General features: G+C 40.1%; 1 protein-coding gene across 2 annotated transcripts in view; it reads right to left on the bottom strand.

Annotated features, from left to right (window-relative positions):
* LOC128686780 (adipocyte plasma membrane-associated protein Hemomucin) overlaps window positions 1–21,134 on the bottom strand; it is a 62,260-nt gene that overhangs the window by 38,084 nt on the left and 3,042 nt on the right. For both annotated transcript variants that reach the window (XM_053773836.2, XM_070082234.1), the window contains exons 2-5: window positions 20,506–20,627; window positions 20,045–20,262; window positions 5,275–5,391; window positions 4,854–5,022 (exon numbers count right to left, since the gene is read on the bottom strand). In XM_053773836.2, coding sequence (XP_053629811.1) covers window positions 4,854–5,022; window positions 5,275–5,391; window positions 20,045–20,262; window positions 20,506–20,624 — 623 coding nt within the window. In that variant the 5' untranslated portion in view covers window positions 20,625–20,627. The remainder of the gene's footprint in view (window positions 1–4,853; window positions 5,023–5,274; window positions 5,392–20,044; window positions 20,263–20,505; window positions 20,628–21,134) is intronic.

Raw genomic sequence — 21,134 nt, forward strand, 5'->3', positions numbered from 1 at the left:
TTTGTATAATTTTTATGTTCTGATAATCACAATCTGTAGTGGTTCTTGTGATTTCATAGCTAATCTTTGTTCTGACACTAATATTAGGTACTGAAATAGTACTCAAATAGTCACAAACACAGTGACAGGTGAACATTTTCACCTACCTTAGTCACATACTATTGTCTAGAAATATATACACCTACCATCCGACTTACGACCTGCTCGACGTACAACCATTTGACTTATGACCGTGGTTTGTATGCCAAATTTCTGGGAAATAAACTGTTTGTGTTGTACACAGTGTTTATCCTAAACCTTACAGTATAAAATACATTGCTAACAGCATACAAAGTAAAGTAAAAAATGAAATATCAAAATAAAACAATACAATAAAGTCATTACAAAAATGTCATGTTGATATTCAGTAGTAAGGTTCAACTTACGTCCATTTCAACTTACGACCGGTTGGTCGGAACCAAACTTGGTCGTAAGTTGGATGGTACCTGTACATAGTGTACATAGGTCCCAGCAGTGTTTTGGATATGTGGGAGTATATAATAATAATAATAATTTTTTTTTTTTTTTTTTTTTCAACAAGTCGGCCGTCTCCCACCGAGGCAGGGTGACCCAAAAAAGAAAGAAAATCCCCAAAAAGAAAATACTTTCATCATCATTCAACACTTTCACCACACTCGCACATTATCACTGTTTTTGCAGAGGTGCTCAGAATACAACAGTCTAGAAGCATAAACATATAAAGATACACAACATATCCCTCCAAACTGCCAATATCCCAAACCCCTCCTTTAAAGTGCAGGCATTGTACTTCCCATTTCCAGGACTCAAGTCCGACTATATGAAAATAACCGGTTTCCCTGAATCCCTTCACTAAATATTACCCTGCTCACACTCCAACAGATCGTCAGGTCCCAAGTACCATTCGTCTCCATTCACTCCTATCTAACACGCTCACGCACGCTTGCTGGAAGTCCAAGCCCCTTACCCACAAAACCTCCTTTACCCCCTCTCTCCAACCCTTTCGAGGACGACCCCTACCCCGCCTTCCTTCCCCTATAGAATAATAATAATAATAATAATAATAATAATAATAATAATAATAATAATAATAATAATAATAATAATAATGTTTCCTTGAAGCATGGTTTAAGACGAGTGTCGTTCCACTGCTGACAGTGCAGCAGCAGTGACATCTGATGAGCTTGCACTGCCTTGGCTTTATTTGTTTTCACTGTTACACATAAGCATGTCTCTCTCTCTAGCACTCTTTTGTCTCTGCTTATCTTTCTGTCTCTCTGCTTGTCTCTCTCTCTGTCTCAGAGAGAGCCACTCGTGAACCAACAGGTGTTATGTACTTGCCAGTCATGCTTACGTATTATTTGCCAGTCATGCTTACTATGCATTATATCTACAAGCACAGTATAGCACTTTGTCTGGATTTTTGGGGTTATCCTAGGTAATTTACACTATGTATAATTGTATTTATGTGTACCTGTGAGACAGAGAGACAAAGAGACAGAGATAGACAGAGACAGGAATAATACAGACAGACAGACAGAGATAGAGACAGCCAAAGTCAATCGGCCAGCCAGCCAGCCGCCGGCCAGCCAGTCATGTCTGCTACCTGAACAAGTGAAGTTACGTATTACTTTCTAGTCATGCTTACTATGCATTATATTTACAAGCACAGCATAGCACTCTGTCTGGATTTTTTGGATTATCCTAGGTAATTTACACTATGTATAATTGTACAGTGGACCCTTGCCTAACGAATGCATCGCATAACGTTAAATCCGCCTAGCGATACATTTTAGGGCAAAAATTTTGCCTCGGCTAGTGCTAAAAAACTCGCTCAACGCGATTCGTTCAAGACGCGTCCACGTGCGGCCTGAGCCCACCTCACTTGTTCCGTGGGTGCCAGTGTTTACAAGCCAGCCACCACGGTCGCATCCAAGCATACAATCAGAACATTTCATATTATCACAGCGTTTTTAGTGATTGCACCTGCAAAATAAGTCACCAAGGGCCCCAAGAAAGCTTCTAGTGCCAACCCTGTGATAAAAAGGGTGAGAATTAGTATGGAAATTAAGAAAGATTTTGAAGGGTTTGGGGCTAACCCTGAGATGCCTATGCCAGTTGTGGAATCCATTGTGCCTACTTCAAAGATTAAGGAAATGTGTGCAAAGTGGGTTGAACTGCAAACCTTTATGGATGAAACTCACCCTAACGCAGCTATTGCAAGCCGTGCTGGTGACTATTACAATGACAATGTTATGGCCCATTTTAGACAAATCTTAGAGGAACGGGAGGTACAGAGCTCTATGGACAGATATGTTGTGTGACAGAGGTCCAGTGACTCTCAAGCTGGTCCTAGTGGCATTAAAAGAAGGGAAGCAACCCCGGAGAAGGACTTGACACCTCAAGTCCTAATGGAAGGGGATTCCCCTTCTAAACATTAACCCTTTGAGGGTTTCGGACGTACTAGTACGGCTTACGACCCAGGGTTTTTGATGTAAAAGTACGCCTAAATTCTAGCGCCCTCAAATATAGTGGGAGAAAGCTGGTAGGCCTTCATATGAAAGAATGGGTCTATGTGGTCAGTGTGCAGTCTAAAAAAAATCCTGCAGCACACAGTGCATAATGAGAAAAAAAAATCTTTGACCGTTTTTTTGGAATAAAACAGCGACTTTGCACTGTATTTTCGTATGGTATTTATTGTTGTATTCTAGTTTTCTTGGTCTCATTTTATAGAATGGAAGATATATTACAGAAATTGAGATGATTTTGACTGGTTTTACAATGAAAGGTACCTTGAAATTGAGCTCAAAGTACCAGAAATGTTCGATTTTTACCAAATTTCAAAAGTAAACAAATCGTGCCAATGGTCCAATACACGTCAACTGGTGAGTCTAATATTCTTTCACAAGTGCACCAATAATATTTATACCATTTTTTTACACTAATGCAGTGGTCTGCATAACAGTAAATCTTATATTTTTTGTGAGAATAAAAATTCAAAGTGGAAAGCAAAAGAATATAAGAGGGGCCTTGAGACGTGACTAATGACCAGAGGAAATGTCATTTTAGTGCCAGGAATGTCTTTCTTGTATATTCTGGACCCTATTCGGAAATTGGCATCTTTTGAAATTTGTATGAAATTGGCAAAATTGCTAAATTCTGACCACTGTACTGGATAGTTGAATTTCATAAATGGGTGGTTTCTTGCACCCATTCGATAGAAAAAATGGAGTTCTAGCGAAATATTCATGTTTTTTGTCGACTAGTACAGTGGAATTGGCCAAAAATGGGGCTCAAAGTGGACAAAATCGCCGATGCGTAAACATCGCTGAGACCGCTAACTTCGCGAGAGCATAATTCCGTAAGTTTTCCATCAAATTTCAAACTTTTGGTGTCCTTATGATCGGGAAAAGATTCTCTATCTTTTCATCAGAGAAAATTATTTGTTTTTTTTTTAAATTTGGCCGACCCTGAGAACGAGTTTCAGAGAGGGCCTGTCGACCCTCAAAGGGTTAACACCATCCACACTCTCCCCTCCTCCCATCCCATCAATCATTACCAGATCTTCAATAAAGGTAAGTGTCATGTAATTGTACATGTCTTCTTCAGTTTGTGTGTATTAAAATTAATATTTCATGTGGCAAAATTTTTTTTTTTCATACTTTGGGGTGTCAGGAATGGATTAATTTGATTTCCATTATTTCTTATGGGGAAAATTAATTCAGCTAACGATAATTTCGCCTCACGTTGAGCTCTCAGGAACGGATTAATATCGTTAGGTGAGGGTCCACTGTATTTATGTGTACCTGTGAGAGAGAGACAGAGATAGACAGAGACAGATATAGATACAGACAGCCAGCCGGCCAGCCAGCCTGCCGAACACGTATTACACATTCCAGAATTGTTTCTCTTTACTTAGAGCACAGGTTTATAAGACATTCTGGCAGGATGACACTACCAGTGGTACCAAAATTGAAAGGGTGTTGCACAAATGTTGCACATGGACTATTTTTCGAGGTTTTTGATAGTCCCTCGACCACTTATGGCCACATCCACCTCAAAGCCGCTAAACACCTGGTCAGCAACACTTTCCTCTTAGAAGAGCAGTGTTAACAGGACATGACATCAGGGAATCTCAGGTGTTTGCTGCACTGTTTGCTTTAGCTGGCACTCAATTGAACTGGTGCTCCCACAAGCTACTAAGTAGTCCAAGATTTTTTTAATACTACGCACACTGAGTGTTAAGACCTATTCTATGCTGACTAGGCATCTCAGGCCAATTGTGCCAAATTTGGAGGCAGGAAAAATAAAACGCAGATCTACGTTTGAAGCACTAGCGGTAAGAACATAGATCCACGTTTGGACAGTTAAAGGGTTAAAAAACACAATAAAAAAAACTGTCTGCACTTATTATGATGAATATGACTGGTCACTTTCTTCTCATCCATTATTATTATATTTATGGGAAGCACTAAACCCATAAGAGAATTAGGAATGGGAGGCAATCAGGTTTAATCTAAGGAAGTAGATGGCAGATCAAATTCCCTGAATCAAGAGACCTTCACTGGCACTAAAGAACCTTCCTTGAAGGATCCTCTCATCCATAACTAGAGATAATTAAACTGTCTAAATGCCAAAAAAAAAAAAAAAAAAAAAATCAAAATTAAGTGAAATGATAAAATTCAGTCTCACTACCTAACAGGGAACAATTTCAAGTTAACCATTTTCCTTCAACCCACCAAAAATATATTAAAAAGAAAAACATTTATTTGCCATACAAGTAATACAAATTCATAAAAGCAAGTTAAATACAGTACAAAACTAAAGTAAATTACCTTCCACTTGGATCACTCAAGAATTCCACAAGGCCATCCTCAAGTGTGCAAACTGTTGAAGCATCTGACCAATATATATTACCCTCAGCGTCTACATCAATATCATCGAGTATTTTGGGTACAGCACCATCAATTTCCTGAGAGATGTCAAATAACTGTTCCTTCTCGCCTAAAATTATACAAAAATGAACTTTAATAAAATAGAGATTTAAACAGGATAACATCAATGGCCTATGCTAGATCACAAAGGAATACTGTACAGTATAGAGTATGTACATTACATTAATATTAAATTAATATTAATTTCAAACAGCATAACCTGAATAATTTTCATTCTTCACAAAGAGCTGCCTTTTATAACATTGTCAAATTCCAAACATTATACAAGACAAATAAGGAAAACTATATATACACAACTAACCTGTGTCAACATCAACTACAAAGAGACCAAGATAAGAATCAGCCACCAGCAAACGTCCATCAGGGGCAAAGCGTAGCCCAAGTGGTCTTCCACACACCTTCTCCTGCCATGGACCATCTGCAAGCCAAGTAAATACAACAATGCAAGGTGACCCCCCCCTCTTGATAGAGGCATGCCAATACTACAGTTCAAACACTGCAACCTATCTCCACCCCTCCTTCAAATATTCTTTTTTTTTTTCAACAAACCAGCCGTATCCCACCAAGGCAGGGTGGCCCAAAAAGAAAAACGAAAGTTTCTTTTTAAATTTAGTAATGTATACAGGAGAAGGGGTTACCAGCCCCTTGCTCCTGGCATTTTAGTCGCCTCTTACAACACGCATAGCTTACGGAGGAAGAATTCTGTTCCACTTCCCCATGGAGATAAGAGGAAATAAACAAGAACAAGAACTAATAAGAAAACAGAAGAAAACCCAAAGGGGTGTGTATACATATGCTTGTACATGTATGTGTAGTGTTCATGAGACAGAAAAATGGATACCAGCAATCCTACCATCACGTAAAACAATTACAGGCTTTCGTTTTACACTCACTTGGCAGGACGGTAGTACCTCCCTGGGTGGTTGCTGTCTACCAGCCTACTACCTATTTCCTTCAAATACATACCTTTTAATTATCCAAATCCAATATGTACAGAAGTATGACAGAGTTTTCACATTTTTCTTCACCAATTCTGTACTCATTTATCACTAAAATTAACAAATATTTCAGCTGTACAGTATCTTGCTATACTAATGCTTCTTATACACTGAGCCTCCCTAAAATAACCGACTTAAAATTCATCCACTGAGCTCAAATATCAAAAGACTTAAACACTCATAATACATACAATACTACTGTATTTAGCTACCAGGCTCATGGCCTGGTAGGCAAAGCTCTCACTTCACATGCTGAGTATCTGTGGTTCGATTCCCAGGTAAGGGTGGAAAAAAAAAAATTATTTTTACTTATGAAATGATAGAGAATCTTTTCCCGATGGTAATGACACCAAAAGTACGAAATTTGGTCGAAAATTCATGGAATTATGCTCCCACGAAGTTAGTGGTCTCGGCGACATATACGCATCGGCGATTTCGCTGACTTTGAGCCTTATTTTTGGCCAATTCTGTTGTTCCAGTTGACCAAACTCACAGCTATTTCTTTAGAACTCCATTTTTTCTATCAGTTGAGTACAAGAAACCGCCCATTTACCGATTTGAACTACCCAATAAAGTGGTCAGAAATTGCCAATTTGGCCAATTTCACACAAATTAAAAAAGAGGCCAATTTCAAAATAGGGTCCAGAATAAACAATGTATACATTCTTGGCACTAAAATAACATATCCTCTGTTCATTAGTCACGTCTCTAGGCCCCTCTCATATTACTATTGCTTTCTATTTTGATTTTTTATTCATACAAAAAATACAAAATTTACTGTTATACAGACTACTGCATTATTGTAAAAATGGTATAAACAATATCAGTGCACTAGTGAAGGAATATTAGACTCCCCAGTTGACGTGTATTTGGACGTGTGGTGTGATTTGCTTACTCATGAACATTAGTAAAAATTGAACATTTCCGCTACCTTGAGGTCAATTTCAAGGTCGTTTTCATTGTGAAACTAGTCAAAATCATCTCTATTTCTGTAATATATTTTCCATTTTATCACATGAGACTATGAAAACAAGAATACAACAATAAATACTATATGAAAATACACCTCAAAGTTGGCGTTTTAATCCAAAAAAACGGTCAGGCTTTTTTTTCTCATTATGCACTGCGTGCTGCAGGATTTTTTTATGTGGTGCACACTGACCACACAGACCCATTCTCTCACATGTTTGCCTACCAGCTTTCTCCTGCTTGATTTGAAGCCGCTAGAATTTACATGTATATATACGTTTGAAACAATGGCGCGTAAGACGCATATATATGACCAAAACAGTCAAAGGGTTAATAACCCACTTGAAACTTTATAAGCTAATAAATGCAAACATGCATCTGCCAATAAATAATTCTTCTCTTCTTAGTTCATAAAGAACATGAGGGTTATCAGTTCATTTTCAATGAAGCCTATATTATACAAGCATTGTGCTCAGTTATACGTAATGAGGCAGTAACAGAACTAATGTGGCATGCAAAGAGTACGTAACCTTTATTCGGCGCATGTACACACCCTCATTTACAGGCTATCTCCCCCAACCAGCGAACCAGGTTGCTAAGAGTTGATGATGGGCCCCGTCGTTCAACTAGTGACCAGGTTCTAGCCAATAAGAAGATGGTTTTGGCAATCGCAGAGGTTATGTGGGTACCACTCTCCTGTCTGCCCTTGTCATTCCCATTCTAGAGCTGGTTGAAGCACGGTCTGCTATCTTGTGGCTTCTATTTCTGCCTTGCTTACCGTGGAGTGCACTATACTTATCACTGTACATAGTGTACATATTGCTGTTCTAAATTGGTGAAGGATAATATAACTCTAAACTTTTTCTGCTGTGTTTATTTTGCTCCCTTTACACCCGGGATAACAAGCCATTTGGAATCCTGGGTTGTAATATGAGTAGCCTGTCCGAGAGCTGGAGCTGGACTTAGAGAAACGGTTGAGCTTAGGGTGAAGCTCGTAGCAGGAACATTGTGCAGCTTGCTGTCTGGCATTGCATTAGCTTTGCCAACGCTTTACAAATTTTGCGTGTCAGTTACTTCGTTATGGTCAGCCTTGCTATTGTGTGATCGTTCAATAGCTCGCTACTAGCTTGTTCGGTGTGCTCGCTTCGCTACGGTCAATCTTGTAGAACATTGGGTAGCTGTCTGGCATTGCTTTACAAATTTTGCGTGTCAGTTGCAGTCAACTTTGTTATTGCGTATCCAACTTGTATGAGTATTCTGCAATCGTACTGTGCATAGCTAAGCGTGTTCTGCAAATTAACATGTTATGTTGGGGTATTCTGCAATCGTACTGTGCATAGCTAAGCGTGTTCTGCAAATAACATTACGTTGGGCTATTCTGCAATCGTACTGTGCATAGCGAATAACTTATGCCACCTAGATGAGTCAGACGTCTGGTGTCAGCATATACGTACTTTGCATAACCTACCTAAATTGTCCCTACAGCGTTGTTGGCAAATTGCTCTTTCCATTGGCATTAAATACAAATGCACTCTCACAGCTGCGCAACTGCGTTCACTGATTGCTGATAAACTTATAGAAGAAGAGATGGCACATCAGACTCCTCCCTCTACGGGAGCTAGGGCAAAAACTACTGTACTATGTTCTCGCAGGAGGAAGATGATACACCTACGGAGCAAAATGGTCAGTATAGTGCAGCTGGGTTGTCTCAAGGTGAATCAGCATCGTTGGCACTTGAGCTGGCAAAAATCAATCTTGAGCAAACTAGGGAACAGAGAGCATTCGCAAGGGAAGAATTTGATAGGGAAAGAGAAAGGAGGCAGTTTTCGCATTCTGTAAATGATTTTAGTTTACAAAAAGCAGTACAGCTTGTTCCCCGCTTCAATGAGGCCGAACCAGAAAGATTTTTTGAAAGCTTCGAAAATCAGGCTTGAGCCTTGAGGTGGCCGGAACAGCATTGGGCATCGTTGGTTCATACAGCATTGTTTGGTAAGGCACAGGAATTTACGTCAGTATTAAATGACGCTGAATTTTCTGATTATAAAGTAGTGAAGACCACAGTGTTGGGAGCATATACATGTTTTTATTTATTATTTTTTTTATTATCACACTGGCCGATTCCCACCAAGGCAGGGTGGCCAGAAAAAGAAAAACTTTCACCATCATTCGCTCCATCACTGTCTTGCCAGAAGGGTGCTTTACACTACAGTTTTTAAACTGCAACATTAACACCCCTCCTTCAGAGTGCAGGCACTGTACTTCCCATCTCCAGGACTCAAGTCCGGCCTGCCGGTTTTCCTGAACCCCTTCATAAATGTTACTTTGCTCACACTCCAACAGCACGTCAAGTTTTAAAAACCATTTGTCTCCATTCACTCCTATCAAACACGCTCACGCATGCCTGCTGGAAGTCCAAGCCCCTCGCACACAAAACCTCCTTTACCCCCTCCCTCCAACCTTTCCTAGGCCGACCCCTACCCCGCCTTCCTTCCACTACAGACTGATACACTCATGAAGTCACTCTGTTTCGCTCCATTCTCTCTACATGTCCGAACCACCTCAACAACCATTCCTCAGCCCTCTGGACAACAGTTTTGGTAATCCCGCACCTCCTCCTAACTTCCAAACTACGAATTCTCTGCATTATATTCACACCACACATTGCCCTCAGACATGACATCTCCACTGCCTCCAGCCTTCTCCTCGCTGCAACATTCATCACCCATGCTTCACACCCATATAAGAGCGTTGGTAAAACTATACTCTCATACATTCCCCTCTTTGCCTCCAAGGACAAAGTTCTTTGTCTCCACAGACTCCTAAGTGCACCACTCACCCTTTTCCCCTCACCAATTCTATGATTCACCTCATCTTTCATAGACCCATCCGCTGACACGTTCACTCCCAAATATCTGAATACATTCACCTCCTCCATACTCTCTCCCTCCAATCTGATATCCAATCTTTCATCACCTAATCTTTTTGTTATCCTCATAACCTTACTCTTTCCTGTATTCACTTTTTATTTTCTTCTTTTGCACACCCTACCAAATTCATCCACCAATCTCTGCAACTTCTCTTCAGAATCTCCCAAGAGCAGTGTGTCATCAGCAAAGAGCAACTGTGACAACTCCCACTTTATGTGTGATTCTTTATCTTTTAACTCCACGCCTCTTGCCAAGACCCTCGCATTTACTTCTCTTACAACCCCATCTATAAATATATTAAACAACCACGGTGACATCACACATCTTTGTCTAAGGCCTACTTTTACTGGGAAATAATTTCCCTCTTTCCTACATACTCTAACTTGAGCCTCACTATCCTCGTAAAAACTCTTCACTGCTTTCAGTAACCTACCTCCTACACCATACACCTGCAACATCTGCCACATTGCCCCCCTATCCACCCTGTCATACGCCTTTTCCAAATCCATAAATGCCACAAAGACCTCTTTAGCCTTATCTAAATACTGTTCACTTATATGTTTCACTGTAAACACCTGGTCCACACACCCCCTACCTTTCCTAAAGCCTCCTTGTTCATCTGCTATCCTATTCTCAGTCTTACTCTTAATTCTTTCAATAATAATTCTACCATACACTTTACCAGGTATACTCAACAGACTTATCCCCCTATAATTTTTGCACTCTCTTTTGTCCCCTTTGCCTTTATACACTTTATACAAAGGAACTATGCATGCTCTCTGCCAATCCCTAGGTACCTTACCCTCTTCCATACATTTATTAAATAATTGCACCAACCACTCCAAAACTATATCCCCACCTGCTTTTAACATTTCTATCTTTATCCCATCAATCCCGGCTGCCTTACCCCCTTTCATTTTACCTACTGCCTCACGAACTTCCCCCACACTCACAACTGGCTCTTCCTCACTCCTACAAGATGTTATTCCTCCTTCCCCTATACACGAAATCACAGCTTCCCTATCTTCATCAACATTTAACAATTCCTCAAAATATTCCCTCCATCTTCCCAATACCTCTAACTCTCCATTTAATAACTCTCCTCTCCTATTTTTAACTGACAAATCCATTTGTTCTCTAGGCTTCCTTAACTTGTTAATCTCACTCCAAATTTTTTTCTTATTTTCAACAAAATTTGTTGATAACATCTCACCCACTCTCTCATTTGCTCTCTTTTTATATTGCTTCACCACTCTCTTAACCTCTCTCTTTTTCTCCATATACTCTTCTCTCCTTGCATCACTTCTACTTTGTAAAAACTTCTCATATGCTAACTTTTTCTCCCTTACTACTCTCTTTACATCATCATTCCACCAATCGCTCCTCTTCCCTCCCGCACCCACTTTCCTGTAACCACAAACTTCTGCTGAACACTCTAACACTACATTTTTAAACCTACCCCATACCTCTTCGACCCCATTGCCTATGCTCTCATTAGCCAATCTATCCTCCAATAGCTGTTTATATCTTACCCTAACTGCCTCCTCTTTTAGTTTATAAACCTTCACCTCTCTCTTCCCTGATGCTTCTATTCTCCTTGTATCCCATCTACCTTTTACTCTCAGTGTAGCTACAACTAGAAAGTGATCTGATATATCTGTGGCCCCTCTATAAACATGTACATCCTGAAGTCTACTCAACAGTCTTTTATCTACCAATACATAATCCAACAAACTACTGTCATTTCGCCCTACATCATATCTTGTATACTTATTTATCCTCTTTTTCTTAAAATATGTATTACCTATAACTATCCCAGCCAAATACCGTAAGCTTTTTAAACTAAGCAGGCGGCAGCTTGGTCAATCCCTAGTGGACTTTGTGAGACGGCAAACCAAAGCTTTTACCAGCTGGTATAAAGCAAGTGGTGTCTCTACCTTTGAGGAGCTGGTACAGCTTATGCTGACTGATAACCTGCTGGAGTCTGTGAGACCAGAGGTTCGAGTCTTTCTGCAGGATCGTGACTTAACCACTGTATTGGAGGCAGCCAGATTGGCTGATACCTTCGAAACTAACCACTCCTTGTCCGAGCGGTCCCGTCTCTCTTTTCAACAGCCTGGCATGAGCAGAGATCGTCAACCTTGGAGAATGAAGTGCCAGCCGGAGGGAGAACGTCTACGTCAGCCAACTAAGTCACCTGGTGAGCCACGCTTCTCAACTTATGGTCCACCTGCGGAGAGGCAAACTACTCATGGTGCATCTCGACAACAGTATCCAGAGAGACAACAGCCAGAATGACACCATTTGCAACGTCAGCAGGGAGTAAAGGGCAAGCCTGTCGTCTGCTTCCTGTGTAATAAAGTAGGTCACATCTGTCCCAACTGCCCCCATAAACCCCAACCCATTGGGAAAATCTCTAATATCCCTAGTAACACGTCCCCTAGAGAAGTAGAAAAAGGTATGGCCCCTTATTATTGCAAGAGTCTTATTTCCCTTCAGGAAAACTCAGAAACAACTAAAGTAAAGACCTTTAGAGATAATGGAGCATATTGCTCACTTATAAGAGAAGGAATATTACCCCTTTCAGAGAACACTTCCTTGAATTCCTCTGTTTTATTGGAAGCATTTGGAGGAGCTATATATTCTGTCCCTTTGCATAAAATTTATGTACAGTGCAAATATTACACTGGGTACTTGACTGTGGGTGTCTCAAAAGGATTCCCCATGAAAGATGCCATGTTATTACTGGGTAATAACATTACTACTGTTAGTGCGTGTCCTGAACCTATAATGAGTAATTCTTCTCCGGTGATGGCCATAACTCGGGCAACATCCCAAGGGTTGTCTGGAGAGAATGTTGACCTATCCTTGGACGACTCCGATCTCGGAGTAGCCACGTTGTTTTATGAGGCACACCGGCCGGAGCCTCGTAAATCAAGTGAACAGACCCCGATCAAGCCTTCCTATTCCCAGGTTGCAGGATTGCCAGACATCTCTGTTTCCATGCCCGAGGGACTGTCCTTCCGGGAGGAACAACGAAAGGACCCTTCTTCAAAATTCGCTTTTCAGGCAGCCATGGGAAAATCCTCTTTGGATCATCCGGTCAAGTATGAACTTAAAAATAATTATTTAGTCTGCACTGAGACTGGTAAGGAGATAGAGGGCTGGCAATTGTTTAACAGGTTAGTGGTTCCAACAAAGTATAGACCTTAAATATTAAATATAGCTCATAATACTTCATTAGGAGGTCACTTAGGAATTACAAAAACCTTGTATAGAATCACAAAAGAATTTTATTGGCCAAAATTAAAGAAAGATGTGAAGAATCATATTAGGTGTTGCCGAGAATGTCAGCAAGTAGGGAAACCTGGACATTCCATTTAACCTGCACCTCTCCAACCTATACCTGCTGATGGAGAACCTTTTGCAGATTTAATTATAGATTGTGTAGGTCCACTACCTAGGTCAAAGTCTGGAAATCAATATTTATTTACAATTATGGATAAAGTAACCAAATATCCTGAAGCAATTCCCATGCACAGTATTAATACTAAAGCTATTCTCAAAGCTTTAACAAAATTCATTTCTTGTTTTGGCATTCCTAAAACTATTCAAAGTGATCAAGGTACTAACTTCACTGCCAAAGCATTTAGGGAAGCATTAACTAGGCTAGGGATAATCCACAACTTATCCACTGCCTATCATCCTCAGTCCCAAGGCACCTTGGAAAGATTCCATCAGACATTAAAAACTATGATGAGAACTTTTTGCATGCACTTTCCTACAGACTGGGATGAATCACTACCCTTGTTGCTGTTCTCAGTATGAGAGACGGTGCAAGAGTTTACAGGGTATAGTCCGTTTGAGCTGATCTTTGGGCACAATGTACGAGGTCCTCTTCGGGTGCTCAAAGAAGGATGGATGGGAGAAGACGTTAGCTTGACACTCTACAACCCGTCTTCAAGGTTGCAGGTGGCACGTCAGTTAGCAAAGGCTAACCTAAAGACAGCTCAAAGTAAGATGAAACAGAGGTATGACAGAAGTGCAAAATTCTGCCCCTTCCATCCAGGAGACAAGGTGTTGGTGCAGGAACCTATACCTGGCCACACCTTGAAAGCTAGATTTACGGGACCTATGCAGATTGTAAGTAGATTATCTGATGTAAATTATGTGGTAGCTCCCATTGATAAGACCTCAAAAACTAAAATTTACCACATCAATCAATTAAAATCTTTTCATACACCAGATAAAGTCCCAGTAATGACTCTGTCCTCTACCTCTGAGGACGACTCTGATTCTTTGCACTCTATCTCTGAAATTAATATTAAACTTTCAAATTCTGTCCTCCTCAAGGATCCTAGCCCTTTAATGGAGGGACTATCTGAAACGCAAGCAACAAATTTAACGGAGCTTCTACAGTCATATCCTAATATTTTTTCGGATGTGCCGAAAAAATGTACGTTAGGTTATCATGATGTAGATGTGGGAAACTCTAACCCTATTAAACTCTCCCCCTACAGAGCTAATCCTGAAAAGCAGAGGCTACTTCAGCAGGAAGTAGAATTTTTGTTAAAGCATGGTTTAGTGGAGGAGTCATCTAGTCCATGGGCTTCACCATGCATCCTTGTTAAGAAGGCTGATGGAGGGTTTCATATGTGTACAGACTACCGTAAGGTGAATGAGGTCACAATTACAGATGCTTACCCTCTTCCTCGTCTGGATGACGTAATTGACTTTGTGGGTAAGGCTACTTTTGTGTCCAAGTTAGATCTCCTTAAAGGTTACTATCAGGTACCTTTAACAGATAAGGCAAAGGAAATCTCTGCCTTCGTAATTCCAGGAGGTCATTATCAATACACAGTTACCCCCTTCGGAATGAAAAATCCCCCCTCTTCATTCCAGAAACTTATCATCAGGCTATTAAAGGACTTGAAGGCACGGCAGCATACTTAGATGATATTGTTGTGGTGTCTGATACTTGGGATCAACACCTACTTAGACTTAAGGCTCTTTTTGAGACCTTTCAGAGTTCCAATTTAACAGTTAATTTATCTAAATCTTCCTTTGGCCAGGCCACTATTACTTTTCTAGGCCATGAAGTAGGTAGTGGTAAAGTTGCTCCTAAACTTGCTAAAGTTCTTGCTATTAAAGATTATCCAGTTCCTCATGATAGGAAATCTCTTCAACGTTTCCTAGGCATGATAGGATTTTACAGAAGGTTCTGTAAGAATTTCTCAGATATTGTAGCCCCTCTTACCAGTCACAAAGTTCCCTTTAATTGGACCCCAGATTGTCAAACTTCTTTTGACAAAGCAAAAAGAATATTGTGTACTGCACCCATTCTCTTGTCTCCAGACTTCTCCAAACCTTTTTCATTACAGGTTGATGCTTGTGAGTCTGGGGTTGGGGCAGTACTATTACAAAACGAGAATGAGGAGTTGCAGCCTGTAGCATACTTTTCAGCCAAGTTCCAGCCACATCAGAGGGTTTACTCTACCATTGAAAAAGAAGCCCTCGTGCTGGTACTGGCTTTGGAGCATTTCGATGTTTATGTGGGCCAGACATCGCAGGTGGTCACAGTCTACAGTGATCACAATCCTCTAGTATATCTCCAAACCATGAAGAACCACAACACAAGGCTCATGCGCTGGACGCTAAGACTGCAACCATACTCACTCAGAATTAAATACAGTGGACCCCCGGTTAACGATATTTTTTCATTCCAGAAGTATGTTCAGGTGCCAGTACTGACCGAATTTGTTCCCATAAGGAATATTGTGAAGTAGATTAGTCCATTTCAGACCCCCAAACATACATGTACAAACGCACTTACATAAATACACTTACATAATTGGTCGCATTGGGAGGTGATCGTTAAGCGGGGGTCCACTGTACGTATATTGCCGGCAAAGAAAATGTGTTGGCGGACTCTTTATCTAGAGTTTAATTATTTTTTTTACTTAGGTTAGGATGTTAGGTTACTTGTGGTAACCCCTTGTAAGCTCTTTTTTTTTAATCCCCTAGTGTGGGGTTTTTTTTTTTAGTGAGGGGATGCGGGCTACCGTCCGCCTGTATCTTGGACCTATGCTAGCCTGACTGACTGCTGTCTCACTCTAAGTTTAGGGTTTGGCTTTTGGGCACGAGAAAAGCTGAGCTCTATCTAAGAGTTGGATGGTGGAGAGGAAAGGCGGTCCCATTATTTTGTACCATGGCGGCACGGTTACCACTGGGAGGTGGCAGCCTAATCCTGAGCCTTCTCGGGGTGGGGGTGTGGCATGCAAAGAGTACGTAACCTTTATTCGGCGCATGTACACACCCTCATTTACAGGCTATCTCCCCCAACCAGCGAACCAGGTTGCTAAGAGCTGATGATGGGGCCCCGTCATTCAACTAGTGACCAGGTTCTAGCCAATAAGAAGATGGTTTTGGCAATCGCAGAGGTTATGTGGGTACCACTCTCCTGTCTGCCCTTGTCATTCCCATTCTAGAGCTGGTTGAAGCACGATCTGCTATCTTGTGGCTTCTATTTCTGCCTTGCTTACTGTGGAGTGCACTATACTTATCACTGTACATAGTGTACATATTGCTGTTCTAAATTGGTGAAGGATAATATAAGTCTAAACTTTTTCTGCTGTGTTTATTTTGCTCCCTTTACACCCGGGATAACAGGCCATTTGGAATCCTGGGTTATAATAACTAATAAATTATAAGTTAAGATGAGTGTCACCATGATAATCCATAAAGGTACCTATTACTCCAAAATAAAAGGAAGATGAACAATTACTCTATATACTGGTGATCAATAAGATACATTGGTCGTGTGTGTGTGTGTGTGTGTGTGTGTGTGTGTGTGTGTGTGTGTGTGTGTGTGTGTGTGTGTGTGTGTGTGTGTGTGTGTGTGTGTGTGTGTGTGTGTGTGCGTGTGCGTGTGCGTGTGCGTGTGCGTGTGCGTGCGCGCGCGCGTGTGCATGAATTGAGGGTTTTCATGTAGTTAGTTGATGGTGGGGTGTGTTAGGGAGATAAGATGTTTTGTGATGGGAGTTTTGAAAATGGTGGCTGAGTCTGCAGTTCTAGTTTACATGTAGGGAGTTCCAGATTTTAGGCCCTTTAATGTACAATAAATGTTTGTATAGATTTAGCCGGACACAGGGAACGTCATATAGATTTTTGCGTCTTGTATTGTGCCCATGGGTCCTGCCACAACTATGAAGAAAGCATTTTAGTTCAGGGTTAATGTTGGAATTTATGGTTCTGTAAATGTAGGCTGCACAGTAGTGTGGATGCTCTGAACAGTAAGTTTAGATCTTTGAGGAGTGGGGGGGGGGGGTGCCTGGGATTGGATTGCATGATAATTCTTACTGTGGCTTTTTGCTGGGTTATTATTGGTTTTAGGTGGGTTGCTGCTGATGATCCCCAAGCACAAATGGCATAGGCGAGGTAGTGATAGACAAGTGAATAGTATAGTGTGAGTAGAGCTGATTGTGGTACATAGTAACGTATCTTAGAGAGGATTCCAACTGTTTTGGTACTTTTTTTGCTATGTGTTGGATATGGGTGCTGAAATTCAGGTTGCTGTCATGGTGTAGGCCCAGGAATTTGCCAGTTGTGCAATTGTTCTGTTACCAAACATAATATAGAAGGTTTTGTCAGTATTAAGTGTAAGTTTATTGGCAGTCATCCAGGTTGATATTTTTTGTAGCTCTTTATTAACAATGGTGTTGAGTGAGGGAAGATTTGGGTGGGAGATGACATAAGTTGTGCCGTCAGCAAAGAGAACTGGTTTCAGGTGTTGTGATATGTTGGGAAGATCACTGATATACAAGAGGAAGAGCAGGGGACCAAGGACACTTCCCTGTGGCACTCCAGCATCAAGTGGTCCTGTAGATGAGGCTGTGTCCTTAATGGTGACACACTGATACCTGTTAGTAAGGTAGGATTTGAAATATATAAGTGTGTGGCCTTTTATACCATAATGGTCAAGTTTTTGGAGTAGGATGCCGTGGTCTACTGTATCACAAGCTTTCTTTAGGTCAATAAAGAGTCCTAATGGATATTCCTTATTTTCCAGTGCTGTGTAAAGCAGGTCCAGCATTTTTACAACTGCATAGTTTGTGCTTTTGTTTTTTCTAAAGCCAAATTGGCAGGGGTTGAGTATGCTTTGTGCTGTAATAAATGAATACATTCACTTGTGCACAAGTTTCTCAAAGATTCTGGGTAGCAATGGTAAGTTTGAGATTGGCCTGCAGATATTTACATCTGTGGGGTCACCACCTTTGAGTATTGGTGTAACCCTTGCTGTCTTGAGTGGTGCAGGGAAAGTGCTAGTTTCTAGTGACTTGTTAAAAAGGAGTGAAATGGCAGGCGAAAGGTTATGAGCCACTCGCTTGTGCAATAATGGTGGGACTTGAGACAGATTCTTTGATTTATTTTTAAGCGACTTGATAATTGTGGTGACTTCAGTGGGTTCGGTAGGTGCAACATAGGAGAAGGTTAATCTAATTCAGTCATCAATAAAGCCCATTTAATACAAAAATGTGAAACGGGTAATAGGTATGAGTAAGAGATTTAAGTTTGGTATACAATAATTATACAGTGGAACCTTGGTTTTCGTGATTAATTCGTTCCAGAAAGTCTGATGAAAATGCAAACTGTACAAAAACTGAAGCAATATTTCCCAAAAGAAATAATGTAAATCCAAATAATCCGTTCCAAACACCCAAAAATATTAACAAAAAATACATTTTATAGAGAATAACTATAGTTTTACATACAGAAAACAATGAGAAATAAATATAAATGATTAATGAAATGGATAAACAAACAATTAACATCACTCTTACCTTTAATGAAGACTGTTGTTGGCATATGGAAGAGGGCAGGGAGGGGAGAGGGAGGAGGAGAGGTTATTGTTTGGAAGGGGAATCTCCGTCCATAAGGACTTCAGGTATCAAGGCCTTATCTGGGGTTACTTCCCTTCTTTGTCTTTTACTGGCACTGTACCCCTGTCGCACATATAATCTGTCCAGAGAGGTCTGTTTCTGGCGTCTCTAAGATTTGCCTAAAATGGGACAAGGCACTGTCATTGAATGTGTTGGAGACACAGCTTGCAACAGGTTTGTTAGGGTGATATTTCTCCACAAAACTTTGCAACTCACTCCACTTTGCACACGTCCTTCATCACTGAAGAAGGCACATTTGGAACTTTCTTTGGCCCCATGGTGGCTAATTTAGCAGTCACATTCAATAAACAAGTACAAAAAAAACAATGGATTATTACGAAATGTTTTGGATGAACGTGTGGGGTAATGCTTTGTGTGGGCAAGGGCAAGCAGACGCGTTTGGTACAGTGGACCATTGTCAACTCTACGAAAACCAAATGGATGTATGAAAACTAGGACGAAATTTTGATGAAAAAAGTCGCTGAAAACCGAATCCTACGAAAACCAGGGCATACAAAAACTGAGGTTCCACTGTACTTCAATTAACTATCTGTAGCAACAAAAGCAGAGTTATGCTCGTGGTGTACGGTCTTCAACAGCTATTTTCATCACATATTAAATACAGGTGCTGTAAATAAAATAGAAGGCAACTGTTTTCTAGAAATAATTAGTATACAGTCATACCCCATTTTACATCATTTCAGCCTATGTTAAATTCACCTTCATGCCATTTATCTAGGTTAAATTTCAGTTCACTGAACCTAATTACATCTGACTATACATCACTCAGCAGTGTCACCTACGTCTGGATTTTTTTAATTGTGTTCATTAATCTTTAAAAAATATGACCAAAATGTGTTTTTAGTGTTCTTTAAGGTTGAGCAATATGTATTTATATTCTTTTGTGAGTTGTGTACATAAGTTTTATGGTGTGCTTCATCATTTTAAGGCATTTTTAAGGCATTATGTCCAGTTTATGTAAAAAACCGGGTTACATCATGGCTCTTGGAACCAATTAATGGCGTAGGGTGGGATATGGCTGGACGTATCTCCATACATAAGAAAAAATTAGTTTGTTATTTTGTATGCCAGTAATGGTTATATTATTCAAGATGTAGCCATTTATGATTAGAATCCTACAGCTTCATTAATTAATGAATAAGACTCAGCCTATAATGCATCCCTAGATGATGATGGATGAGAAGGCAAAATGCAGACTATAAAAAGTAGATTCTTACCACAACCGGGCCCAATCGAAGCAACTATCTTGAAATGGTCAAACTTAGGACCCCAGATACGAAGAATTTTGCCACCATGTAAGCTCACAAAGATCTCTTCTGGATCACGAGAGGCAATAGATTCTGGGCCAACAATTTTTCCGTCCATAATCCTATCTGCCGCATCCAACTTATTGTTCTTGGCTAATGGCCCTTCCAATGGTAAACATTCATCATGTCTAAGAATAACAGGCACAGTTATAATAAAAGATAATTAATGAATAGCACTATACACTACAGTATATATAGTAAAATATTATTACCACACATATAATCAGAATAATAAATATTTGTGGTTAACATTATTATTACACTACAGTATACATATACAGTAAAATATAATTACTGTACATATCATCAGAATAAAAAATTATTCACAGTTAACATTACCAATTTTAAGGAAGTAATAGAAAGTAACTTACTCAGTTGATGTGAAAGATGCATCAGGAGGAATGCCAGGAAGAAGGACAATGATCAGCAGAATCACAGCAATGTCTACAGTTATCCGGACCAGCCGGCGGCAAAGCCATAATAAGCCCATTAGCTAATGTGAAAAACAAGAATTATGAGGACAAATATAGGAGAAATAAAAAGCTGTGCTAGTCAAATGACTCTTACTATGATATGTTTAACAGGGTATAACACAATAACCCTAAAAACATCTTGCAGTAAGTTAATACACTACATTAAATAAATAATTACAGGTAATGAAACTGTCTTACAACTTTGAGCAAAGTTAGTGATGCCTGAAAGTAACATTACTATAAACAAATTACAAAAACTGCCACCCAACAAGATGGTAATGTTAGAATAACCCTTCAAGAAAAACAAATCATTTTAATAATAATAATAATAATCTTCATTTCTATGAGTACATGTATAACGTATACAGGCCTAGCTGACATCAATGACATACTACTATAGAGAAAGCCCCTTGTTATGCAGAGCATTTCGGGCAAATCAGGTCAATATTGTTTCTAGGATGCAACCCATACTAATCGACTAACACCCAGGTACCTATTTTACTGATAGGTGAACAGGAACAGGTGTC

The sequence above is a fragment of the Cherax quadricarinatus genome, chromosome 7, assembly GCF_038502225.1.
Source record: "Cherax quadricarinatus isolate ZL_2023a chromosome 7, ASM3850222v1, whole genome shotgun sequence".
Classification (NCBI taxonomy): domain Eukaryota; kingdom Metazoa; phylum Arthropoda; class Malacostraca; order Decapoda; family Parastacidae; genus Cherax; species Cherax quadricarinatus.